The 12,033-nt window shown below is 42.9% G+C and overlaps 2 protein-coding genes across 2 annotated transcripts in view; both read left to right on the plus strand.

Annotated features, from left to right (window-relative positions):
• Positions 1–882, plus strand: part of LOC126230336 (dehydrogenase/reductase SDR family member 11-like) — a 183,631-nt gene extending 182,749 nt beyond the window's left edge. The window contains exon 9 of the mRNA XM_049942395.1: positions 862–882. Coding sequence (XP_049798352.1) covers positions 862–882 — 21 coding nt within the window. The remainder of the gene's footprint in view (positions 1–861) is intronic.
• A 164-nt stretch (positions 883–1,046) lies between these two features.
• Positions 1,047–12,033, plus strand: part of LOC126230338 (dehydrogenase/reductase SDR family member 11-like) — a 64,183-nt gene continuing 53,196 nt past the window's right edge. Inside the window, exons 1-2 of the mRNA XM_049942396.1 lie at positions 1,047–1,178; positions 3,093–3,098. Of these exons, the coding sequence (XP_049798353.1) occupies positions 1,047–1,178; positions 3,093–3,098 (138 nt within the window). The remainder of the gene's footprint in view (positions 1,179–3,092; positions 3,099–12,033) is intronic.

Below are 12,033 nucleotides of genomic sequence, written 5' to 3' on the forward strand. Positions count from 1 at the left end.
ATTCTTCTTTCGACCAGAGACATGGAACTCGGAAAGGGCGAGATCCAGGCTGTAGGGTGAATGAGGAAGACCATTCCAGTGAAGTGTTGTGAGATCCTCTTGGATACGCAGACATGTGTGGGGTGTTGTGTTGTTATGGAGAAGGAGACAGTCGTTCACATTTTCGTGGCAACGAACACGCTGAAGTCGATCCTTCAGTTTCATGATGGCAGCAGGGTAAACTTCAGAGTGTCCACACTACGAACAGAGATGTCCAGCTCTGGAGCGAGGTGTCTGTCTGTGATCCGTCAGTCACCTCGAATGAAAACTTCCACACGTTCCAACACTGCAGGAGTCACAGCCGTGTGCAACGAACCGGCACAAGGGAGATAGGTCAGGTTAGCGCGACTCTGTTGCAGAGATGACAGACGCCCTCCCAGGCCTCGGTAGACATTCTGCAAGCACTTATGAATATCTGCGATACTCTGGATTTCCACCAAATGAAACTTAATGACAGCGCTGTGCTTTGAACGCACCTGCATTGCAGATGTGATTTGGAAGGCGACATATAGCGCCGCCACATATCGAAACTTCATAAAACTACAGAAGCTGAAGCGTGATATTCCAAATTCTTCATGTTTTCAACAGAAAGGGACAGAGAAAAAACTATGTTACATTACTTGTTGAACGCCCCTCGTAGAACGATGCCTTCATTTCGAATGTGTACTTTACTCCGTCGACGTTGTGCAGCTTTACAGACCGGTCGTCAACAAAGAAATTGTTTGGAACAAATGCTGCTACGTATTTATTTATTTACATACAGTTGCGGTCAAACCGAATGTCGGTTTGAATAAGGCAAAAATGCTCTTGTACCTGTTACAGGTTCTAGAAGCTACTCGTTGAAGCGTTCCACTGAAGTCGTCCATCGGACAGACAGATCTGTTTGCGCGCCGGCAGAGAGGAGTATGGACTGCGATCGGGCGATAACGAGCTGCCCTGCCGGAGCTACGCGGGCCGCCTGTCCTCTGGAGGCGAACAGCCGCTGAGGCGCGCCACTTGCCGTCAGGATGGAGCGGTACGCAGGTCGCGTCGCCCTGGTGACGGGCGACAACTCCGGCATCGGCGCCGCCACCTCACGGGCGCTGCTCAGGAGGGGGCTCAAGGTCGTCGGCCTCGACAAGAGGATCGACAGGGTCCAGGTAATTAATTAACCAGCAGCCTCGGTACAGCATCTCAAAAATGGACAGGTTCAAAATCTGTCCCAGAAATTTTGAAACAGACATAGCGTTGGTTTCAGTACCATATAGAAATGAATGTGATGTATTAAGAGTAAGGTATTACTTTTTTTCTATTTTTAACTCCATCACTTTTTTAAGACACAATCGTAACTGGTTTTCAGCCTTCATAGGTCATCCTCAAATGCTACTTTTTTTGAGTCATCAGTCTTCTGACTTGTTTGATGCCCAGTGCCACGAATTCCTCTCCTGTGCCAAACTCATCATCTCAGAGTAGCACCTGCAACCGACGTCCTCAGTTATTTCCTGAATGTATTCCAATCTCTGTCCTCCTCTGCAGTTTGACTCCTCTACATCTCCATCTAGTACTATGGAAATCATTCCCTGATGTCTTAGATGTCCTATCGTCCTGTCCCTTCACCATGTGAATGTTTTCCACATATCCATTTGCTCTCCGATTCTGTGCATAAATTCGTCTTCATTGCCTTATCATTTAACCTAATTTTCAACATTCGTCCGTAGCTTCACATCTCAAATGTTTCGATTCTCTTCGGTTCCGTTTTTCCCACAGCCCATCCTTCACTACCACACGATGTTGTGCACGAAATGTACCCTCTCAGAAATTCCTTCCACAAATTGAGGCCCTTATTGCCAGTGATAGTCTGCTTTTGATGTTCATCTTGCCCCGTCCGACACTGGACATATTGTTGCCCAGGAAGCAGAATCCATTAACTTCATTTACTTCATGACCATCGGTCCTGATGTTAGGTTGCTCGCTGTTCTCATTTCTGCTTCTTCTCATTACTTTCGTCTTTCTTAGATTTACTCTCTATCCATATTCTGCACTCATTAGACTATTAATTCAGTTCAGCAGATCATGTAGTTCTTCTTCACTTCCACTCAAGATAGCAATATAATCAGCAAATCTTATCATTGATATCCCTTCACCTTGAATTTTAATTCATCTCCTGAACATTTCTTTTATTTCCATCATTGCTTCTTCGATGGTACAGCAGAGGCGAAAGGCTGCATCCCTGACTTACACCCTTTTTAATCCGAGCACTTCGTTCTTGGTCGTCCACTCTTATTATTCCCTCCTGGCTGTTGTACGCATTGTATATTAACCGACCCTCCCTATAGCTTACCCCTATTTTTCTCAGAATTTCGAACATCTTGCACCATTTTACATTCTCTAAAGCTTCTTCCAGGTCTACAAATCCTATGAATGTAGCTAGATTTTTCTTTAGTCTTGGTTCCATTTTCAACCAACATGTCACGATTGCCTCTCTGGTGACTTTATCTTTTCTTAAGCCATGAGCTGTTAAGCTGAATGTGCGATAATTCTAGCGCTTGTCAGCTCTTGCAGTCTTCCGAACCATGTGGATGATATTCTTCCGAAAGTCAAATGGTATGTCACCAGACTACTCATAAATCCTACACACTAACCTGAATAGTCGTTTTGTTCCCACTTCCGCCAAGGATTTTGGAAATTCTCCTGGAATGTTATCTATCCGTTCGGCCTTATTTCATCTTAAGTCCTCCAAAGCTGTCTTGAATTCTGACTTTAATACTCGATTTCCTATCTCTTCTAAATCCACTACTGTTTCTTTTTCTATCACAACAGATACATCTTCCCCTTCATAGTGGCCTTCAATGTACTCTTTCCAACTATCTGCTCTCTCCTCTGCATTTGGCAGTGGAACCCCTGTTGCACTCTTAATGTTACCACCCTTGCTATTAATTTCACCGTAGGCTGTTACGATTTTCCTATATGTTGAATCAGTACTACCGACATTCATTTTTTTCGATTTCTTCACATTTTTCATCCGGCCATTTTGTCTTAGCTTCCCTGCTCTTCCTACTTATTTCATTCCTCAGCAACTTGTATTTCTGTATTCCTGAATTTCCCTGAACCCTGGACTTCTTATTTATTTCATTCCTCAGCAACTTGTATTTCTGTATTCCTGAATTTCCCTGAACACTTCTATACTTCCTTCTTTCACCGATCAACAGAAGTATGGTTTCTTCGGAGCTATTTTCTTTGTACCAATGTTTCCTTTCCAACTTCTCTGATGCCCCTTTTTGGAAATGTCCATACCTCTTCAACTGTACTGCCTACTGAGCTATTCCTTATTGCTATATCTACAGCCCTAGAGAACTTCGAGCGTATCTTGTCGTTCCTTAGTACTTGCGTATCCCACTTCTTTGCGTATTGGTTCTTCGTGACTAAAATCTTACACTTCAGCCTACTCTTCATCACTACTACATTCTGATCTGACTTTATATCTGATCGTGCGTACGCCTTACAATCGAGTGTCTGATTTCGGAACCTCTGTATGTGTATGACGTTATCTAACTGAAATATTCCCTTATCACACAGACTTTTGCAAGTATACCTCGTCCTCTTGCGGTTCTTGTACAGAATATTCACTATTACCAGCTTAAATTTATTACAGAACTGAATCAGTCTTTCTCCTCCCTCATTCCTTTTCTCAAGCCCATATTCTCCTTCCCTTAAAACTGTATTCTAGTCCCCGATTACTATTACATGTTTATCTCCCTATTCGTACTGTATTACCCGCTCAATATCCTCATATACTTCCTCCATCTCTTAATACTCAGTTTGCGAAGTCGGTGTTTACACATGAACTATCGTTGGTGTTGGTTTGCTGTCGATTCGGATAGAAACAACCCTGTCAAAGAACTGTTCACGGTAACACACTCTCCGTCCTACCTTCTATTCGTAATGAATCCTACTCCCGCTACGCCATTTGATGCCGTGCGATATTACCCTATACTCATCTGACAATAAATCCGTTTCTTCTTTCCATTTCACTTCAATGGCCTCTACTATGTCTATAACGAGCCTTAGAATTTATCTTTTCAGATTTTCTAGTTCGCCGACCACGTTCAAGCTCCTGACAAACCCACGTCCCGACTCGTAGAACGTTATCCTTTCCTTGGTTATCTAACCTTCTCATGGTCACCTCCCCTTTGGCAGTCCCCTCCCAGAGATCCCAATGGTGGACTATCCCGGAATCTTTTTCCAATGGAGAGATCATCATGAAACTTTTTTCAGTTACAGGCTATATATCTTGTGGATACACGTTATGTGTGTTTAATGCAGTGATTTCCGTTGCCTTCTGCATTGTTGATTGCGTTTACGTAATCTTATGGACTGACTTTTTTCTGGTTCATAAACATTTGATCTTTATCTGTTATTACTTTTCTGTTGTAGTTTCATCTAATGGCACGTTCCATGACCTTGGACATTTGATATTGTTGATTCTTTCGCCCTTAGCAGCAGTTTCCTAACCCGAGGTCAAGAGGGTGCCCTGAAGCTCCGTCCGCTGCACCGCCCTCTTTGACAAGGGCGTTGCCAGAATGAGGGTGATTCTTATGCCGGTACTCCTCGGCCGCCAAAGCTGGTTATTAATCAATATTTAAACAGTTTCGTGTTTCGAACTTGGGACCGAAGACGTTTTCGTTACTAATCAAAGACGATACCCCTCGACCACTTGTGCATCACCAGTGTTGCTATGGACAATACTAACGGTTATAGTAAGACCTGAAACAAGTGCTATATTTTCACTTGGTTTACTTGTGAGCTTAGTAATGTTGGTTTCATACCTATGAGCGGTGTTTGATGAACAAGTGCTCATCACCGTTTCCACAAACGGTACGTTGTTTTTTGCAAAATGTATTAACAGTTCTTGCTGCTAACAAGTGAGTCCGACTGTAGGACTGTAATACTGTAAACTCTATTGTCTGAACTTGTCATGTTCACAGATATTCAAAACACGTTATCTAATGTCGGTAAGCAAACAGACCAAGACTTACCTTAATGTTGCGTTTGGCTTCTATATTCACGTTAGTGAAATCCTTCAGTAGAGTCCAGGTTTTCTCAGTAGTGTTTACCGGAATGAAAGCGTCATCCCTCCGCGGATTCCCATTTATTTTCACGAAGCATCTTTGCTATATTTGAGTGTTTCTCGAGTGTATAGTAACAAATCAAACAGACCGTCTCTGAGTTGCTTCGATATCTGCCTTTAATCCGAACTTCTGGAGATCCAAAGTACTGGAGTACTACTCAAGAATGGGTCGCAGAATTATTCTATTCGCGGTCTCCTTAATATCTGAGCAAAATTTTCATCAGAATTCTTCCAATAAATTTAAATCGATAAATCGCCTTCGCTACTGCCGACACTACTTGCTCGTTTCATTTCATATAGCTTTGCAATGTTACACGTAGACTTACAGAGCGTAACCGGTGTAATTTATTTTATTTTTATTTACACATCAAGTTCCGTAGGATCAAACTGAGGAGCTAATGTCCAAGGTCATGGAATGTGTCAGTACATGAAATTACAACATAAAGGTAATAACAGACAAAAATCAAACGTTTATGATTCAGAAAAAGTCGGTCCATAAGTTTAAGTAAACGCGATCAACAATACAACAAGAATCACCTCAATTTTTCAAGGAAATCCTCGCCAGAATAGAAGGAGTGACCCATGAGGAAACTCTTCAGTTTCGATTTGAATGCGCGTGTATTACTGCTAAGATGTTTTAATTCGAGTGGTAGCTTATTGAAAATGGATGTAGCAGTATACTGCACACCTTTCTGCACAAGAGTCAGGGAAGTCCGATCCAAATGCAGGTTTGATTTCTGCCGAGTATTAACTGAGTGAATGCTGCTTATTCCTTGGAATAAGCTAATATTGTTAACAAGAAATGACAGTAAGGAATATATAAGACCGACCGGTTGGCCGTGCGGTCTAACGCATGGCTTTCCGGGTGGGAAGGAGCGCCGGTGTGTGTGTCAAATCTTATGGGACTTAACTGCTAAGATCATCAGTCCCTAAGCTTACACACTACTTAACCTAAATTATCCTTAGGACAAACACACACATCCATGCCAGAGGGAGGACTCGAACCTGCGCCGGGACCAGCCGCACAGTCCATGACTGCAGCGCCTGAGACCGCTCGGCTAATCCCGCGCGGTGGAGCTCCGGTCCCCGGCACGAATCCACCCAGCGGATTTGTGTCGAGGTCCGGTGGCCGGCCGGTCTGTGGATGGTTTTTAGGCAGTTTTCCATCTGCCTCGGCAAATGCGTGCTGGTTCCCCTTATTCCGCCTCAGCTACACCGTCGGCGACTGCTGCTCAAACAAGTTCTCTATGTACGCGTACACCACCATTACTCTACCACGCAAACATAAGGGCTACACTCGCCTGGTGTGAGTGTTCCCTGGGGGGGGGGTCCAACGGGGTCCGAACCGCACAATAACCCTGGGTTCGGTGCGGGGCGGCGAAGGGGTGAAGTGGACTGCGGTAGTCGTCGTGGGGTTGTGGACCACTGCGGCTGCGGCGGGGACGGAGCCTCTCCGTCGTTTCTAGGTCCTCGATTAACATAACATAAGGAATGTATATATATATATATATATATATATATATATATATATATATATATATATATATAGAGAGAGAGAGAGAGAGGGGGGGGGGGAGGCCAATGTTAAAATACCCAGACTCGTGAACAGGGGTCGACAAGAGGTTCGTGAACTTACACCACTTACTGCCCGAACCACTCGTTTCAGAGCCAAAAATATCCTTTTGAAATGGGAAGAGTTACACCAAAATATAATACCATACGACATAAGCGAATGAATATAAGCAAAGTAGACTAATTTTCGTGTCGAACGATCACTCACTTCAGATACCGTTCGAATAGTAAAAATGGCATCTTTAAGTCTCTGAACAAGATCCTGAACGTGGGGTTTCCATCACAGTTTACTATCTGAACACCTAGCAATTTGAACTGCTCCGTTTCAGTAATCATATGCCCATTCTGTAAAATTAAAACGTCGGGTTTTGTTGAATTGTGTGTCAGAAAAGTAAAAACTGGGTCTTCCTGTGATTTAGTGTTAGTGCAGTTTATGACCTAAGTTCATGGCTTGTAGAAAATAAACTATGTGAAACCGTTCCAGTGTTGGACACAACATCCTTTACTACCAAGCTAGAGTCATCAGCAAACAGAAATGTTTTGAGCTACCCGTTTTACTAGATGGCATGTCATGTATATAAATAAAGAACAGGAGTTGCCCCAACACTCATAAGTGGGGCACCCCCGACCTGAACGTACCCCGCTCAAACCCCACATCACAGCCATTCTCAACATTGATAATAATAACGTTTTCCTGCTTGTTGCTAAAGAAAGAGGTGAACCAAGTGTGAGCTTCTCCCCATATTCCGTAATGGTCCAAATTCTGCAGCAATATTTTGTGATCAACACAATCAAACGCCTTAGTTAAATAAAATAATGTGCCTAGCGTTCGAAAGCTTGTGTTTAACACATCCAGTACGTCACAGAGAAAAGAGAATTAGCATTTTCAGTTGTTAAACGACTTCTAAAGCCGAACTGTACATTTTATAGCAAATCAATAACTTTTACAAACACTGATGGCATAGAAATAAGTCTAAAATTATCTACATTATCCCTTCCTCCCTTTATCTAAAGTGGCTTTACTACTCAGTACTTTTGTGGCTCAGGAAACTGTCCATTCCTAAAGGAAAAATTACAAATATGGCTAAATACAGGGCTAACATGTGCAGCACAGTTCTTTAATATTCTGCTAGACACTCCATCATAACCATGAAAGACCTTAGTCTTCAGCGATTTAATTATTGACTCAATATCCCTCTTGTGTATATCACAGAGGAGTGTTTCAGACACTAATCTCGGAAAGACATTTGTCAAGAAAATTATATGATTTCCTTTAGAAACTAAATTTTTATTTAATTCATCAGAAATTCTCAGAAAATGATTGTTAAATGCTGTACACATATCTGATTTATCAGTAACAGAAATATTTTTACTACGAACTGACTTTATATCGTCGACCTTGTGCTGCTGACCAGGCACTTGCTTCACAACCGACCATATGGTTTTAATTTAATCCTGTGAATTAGCTATTCTATTTGCATACCACATAGTTTTTGCCTTCCTAATGACATTTTTAACCACCTTACACTACTGTTTGTAATGGGCTACTGCAGATTGATAGTGACTGCTTCTAGCATTTTGATATGAATCCCGCTTTGTTCTACATGATATCCTTATCATACCAGTCAGCCACCCGGGCAGCCTTTTACTGCTAGTACCACGTTTAGGACGTTCCAATGGAAAGCAGCTCTCAAAGAGCATGAGAAATCTGTTAAGGAAAGCATCACATCTGTGATCTAGTTTATCGGCACAATAAACATCCTGCCTCTCTTGTTCCTTAACGAGGTTTAAGAAACTGTCTATTGCTGTTGGATTATCTTTCCCACATAGTTTGTAAGTATACGTGACTTTTGTTTGAGTACAAAAGCCCTTTAGTGTTAAAATTTGTGCATCATGGTCTGAAAGGCCATTCACCCTTTTACTAACAGAACGCCCATCTAGTAATGAAGAATGAATAAAAATATTGCCTATGGCTGTGCTACTGTTCGCCTGCAACGTAGTTGGAAAAAAAAAAAAAAAACACCGCCTGCATCAGAATATACGAATTTAGGAGACTATCAACATCCTTTTTCTTGCACCATCATACACAAAATTTATATTGAAGTCACCACATGTAGTTAATTTCTGGTACTTCCTACAAAGTTAACCAAAAACCCTGTCTAGCTTGAGCAGAAATAATCTGTAGTCAGAGTTAGGGGACCTAAAAACAACCACAATTTGCAGTTTAGTGTCACTAAATTCAGCTGCCCCTGCACAACATTCAAATATGTGTTCAGTGTCGTGCTGTGATACGTCTATGGACTCACAAGGAATACTGTTTTTTACATACATAGCCACTCCTCCACACCGCAAGGAACTCCTTCAAAACATCCAGATAATCTGTGTCCTGGTAAATGAAGCCTCTGAAGTGTTAAATTATTTAAGTGGTGCTCCCATATACCAATAATCTACAAGCAGTTCTCTAATTTTGTCTCTAATACCTCTTATATTTTGAAGAAATATTCTAATTCCTTCTCTACTTGGAAAAATGACGTCCTTTGAACGTAAGCCCTTAGAGGGACTTGCTTTATGTAAATGCAGGTATTTCTACTGGTGGCTGAGGACAGCGTACGGAAGAATGTTACATCTTTATTTATGTCACTGCAGTCTAAAAGTCGTAGTCATTACAAATCATATCTTTTAGTTGGTTAGTATGTCTAAGTAGATGTTGCAAGAGAAAACAGTGAATGACGGTCTTTCCCCTGGGCAGTAAGTCGGGTGTGAAGTGTTGACGTATGGTCGCAAAACGCTTAGTGTGTACTGACAGGCATAATCCTCCTAGTGGTGCAGTATGATCATGCAGAAAGCCTCAGGTCCTAAAGTTTCTGATGTGTTTGTAGGAAGACTGTTCCACGCAGAGAAACAACAACCAGCACGCTGATGTGTGTACCCATCAAGGTCCCATGTATAAGAATGTCCGCACTTACAGATGTTACAGCCTGGATAATCGCCGTGTCTTTGTCCTTCAGCACAACACTACCAATGTACCCAACAATACAGGAGTGTTTTTCCTACTCATCCGCATTAACAGACACTTTTCGACATTTTTAGGAAGCTGTCATTCATCATACCAAATTGAAATGATCTCCGACTCATCCTGTAGCCTCCAACACAGTCTATGAAAACACTGTCCCTTACACTGCAGTGTAGTCAGCAAACAGTTGCCTTAGCCATCACATCGTTTATCCATATTTAGAGAATAAGACAGGTTCCATCACTCGTCCCTGGCATACTCCATACCTCGTCTCATTTGCCCTCTGGAACAACGTACTAGGTACTGGTCCATACTGTCGGACCTTCATTAAACCACAACACAGCGCTGTGTGGCAATGTTTGGAATGCATTCTGGAAATCTAAAAAAATTGAATTTGCCTGTTGCCTTTCATCAATGGTTCGCAGGTTGTCATACAAGGAAAGGACAAGTTGAATTTTTCACGAGCGGTGCATTCTACATATGCGCTGATTTGCGGACAGGAACTTTTCTGTCCAAAGGAGATTTATTATTTCGCTCGATAGCGCTACGGATCCGTTCTTTCACTCTTCTTATTCACAGGGGTCACCTGCACTTTTTTCCTCTCAGTTGAGACTTCGCTCTGGGCGACAGATTATGCAAGCTAGGTAACGGACCAGTGACAAAGAGTACTCTCCGTAACACCAAATACTGCATTCCAATCCCTAAGTTGGTTCTCTCAGCTACACCGGCACGAAGAAGTAGGAGAAACGGTCTACCATTGGACGTTACTGAGGAGCAGTATATATCACATAGTTGAACCACGTTTCACTTCATAGTGGCAGTTGTCACGGTTAGATGTCGGAGATCGCTGAAACAAGCATTAAGCCGGCGCGCCCTCATGTCCGGATGTCCACACGCAGTGCCCCAGCAGGCCAGAGACTCACGCAGTACTGGCTACCGCCGTGTACGCGCGTCTCTGCGATCGCTCCAGGTCTGCAGCCAGACTTGGCATACCAGACCGGAATGTCCAGGTGTGGAGGCGTCTAGGGACGACTGGAATGGTAGGAATTTGGACTTTATCAATATCTCCAGTGGCAACACTTGTCATTGATTGATACTGAATGTTCTCAAATATGATCACGAAGGCGGCCCAGCACATATTTGCTAGTTCGCTGTTCACCCTCCTAGAGTGCGGAATGATTTTATCTCGCCGGACTGGTTTGTGAGGCTTACCGACGGCTTGCGCCTTAAACCAGAAATGTCAGTTAGTTCCTGTCACTGGCTACCTCTGCCAAACAACTGGACAGCTAGCAGACTCGTCCTAGAGAAACCAGCCACATATTTATCAGTGTAATTACAATTAAATATTACGATCATCGTACCAGTCTGATAATATTTGCCGGTGAACAAAGTATTGGAAATGACTCCTGTTGACGGCTTGGGCTCTGGATACCATTGTTATGAGTGGACATAATTTTCCTCATAAAACCTTTCCTGTCCCTTACAGCAATCGGTGCAATGAAAAATTTTGTCCACACACACACACACACACAGACTAGGTGTCTCGATTCTCCTCATTTCTAGAAAATTATTTGATTTGAAGTCTCCTAGCCAGTCAGATTCGGGAATAGACTGTAGATATTTTGAATCAGCGTTTCTGGGAAGTGCTGAATCCCCTCCAAGACTCTCTCAAACAAGTGTTGTAAAACACAGGCCTCCGGCAATATGTGATGATCAACAGTGCTCCCAGTGACGAAATGATTAGAAAGTCATCACCGATATGTGTTGGCGTACTGTAATAAACGACGCTGTCGATAGTGCCACAAAGAACATGCCAGGATCTGCTTAGGGGAGCCAATGAGAAGTTCTGTGATCCATTTCGTTGCAGCCATATTGCCCGCCCTGTTTGTACACTACATCAGATCCAGTTGATGGTCCAAATGGCTCTGAGCACTATGGGACTTAACATCTGTGGTCATCAGTCCCCTAGAACTTAGAACTACTTAAACCTAACTAACTAAGGACATCACACACATCCATGCCCGAGGCAGGATTCGAACCTGCGACCGTAGCAGTCGCGCGGTTCCGGACTGCGCGCCTAGAACCGCTAGACCACCGCGGCCGGCTGATCCAGTTGAACCCCTGAATTTGCTGTATTGTGAAACTGTTTAGGAGTTGTGTCTATCACCTCCCTATGTCAGCTATACTCTTCAGTGAATTGAAATTACAATTACCGATGTCAAATCTATCATGCCTTTACAACTGCACATATGTAATTTTCTTACGTGCATAGTAGTCTGAGCACTTCCCACTAAAAAAAATG

This window comes from Schistocerca nitens, unplaced genomic scaffold (genome assembly GCF_023898315.1).
Source record: "Schistocerca nitens isolate TAMUIC-IGC-003100 unplaced genomic scaffold, iqSchNite1.1 HiC_scaffold_380, whole genome shotgun sequence".
Classification (NCBI taxonomy): Eukaryota; Metazoa; Arthropoda; class Insecta; order Orthoptera; family Acrididae; genus Schistocerca; species Schistocerca nitens.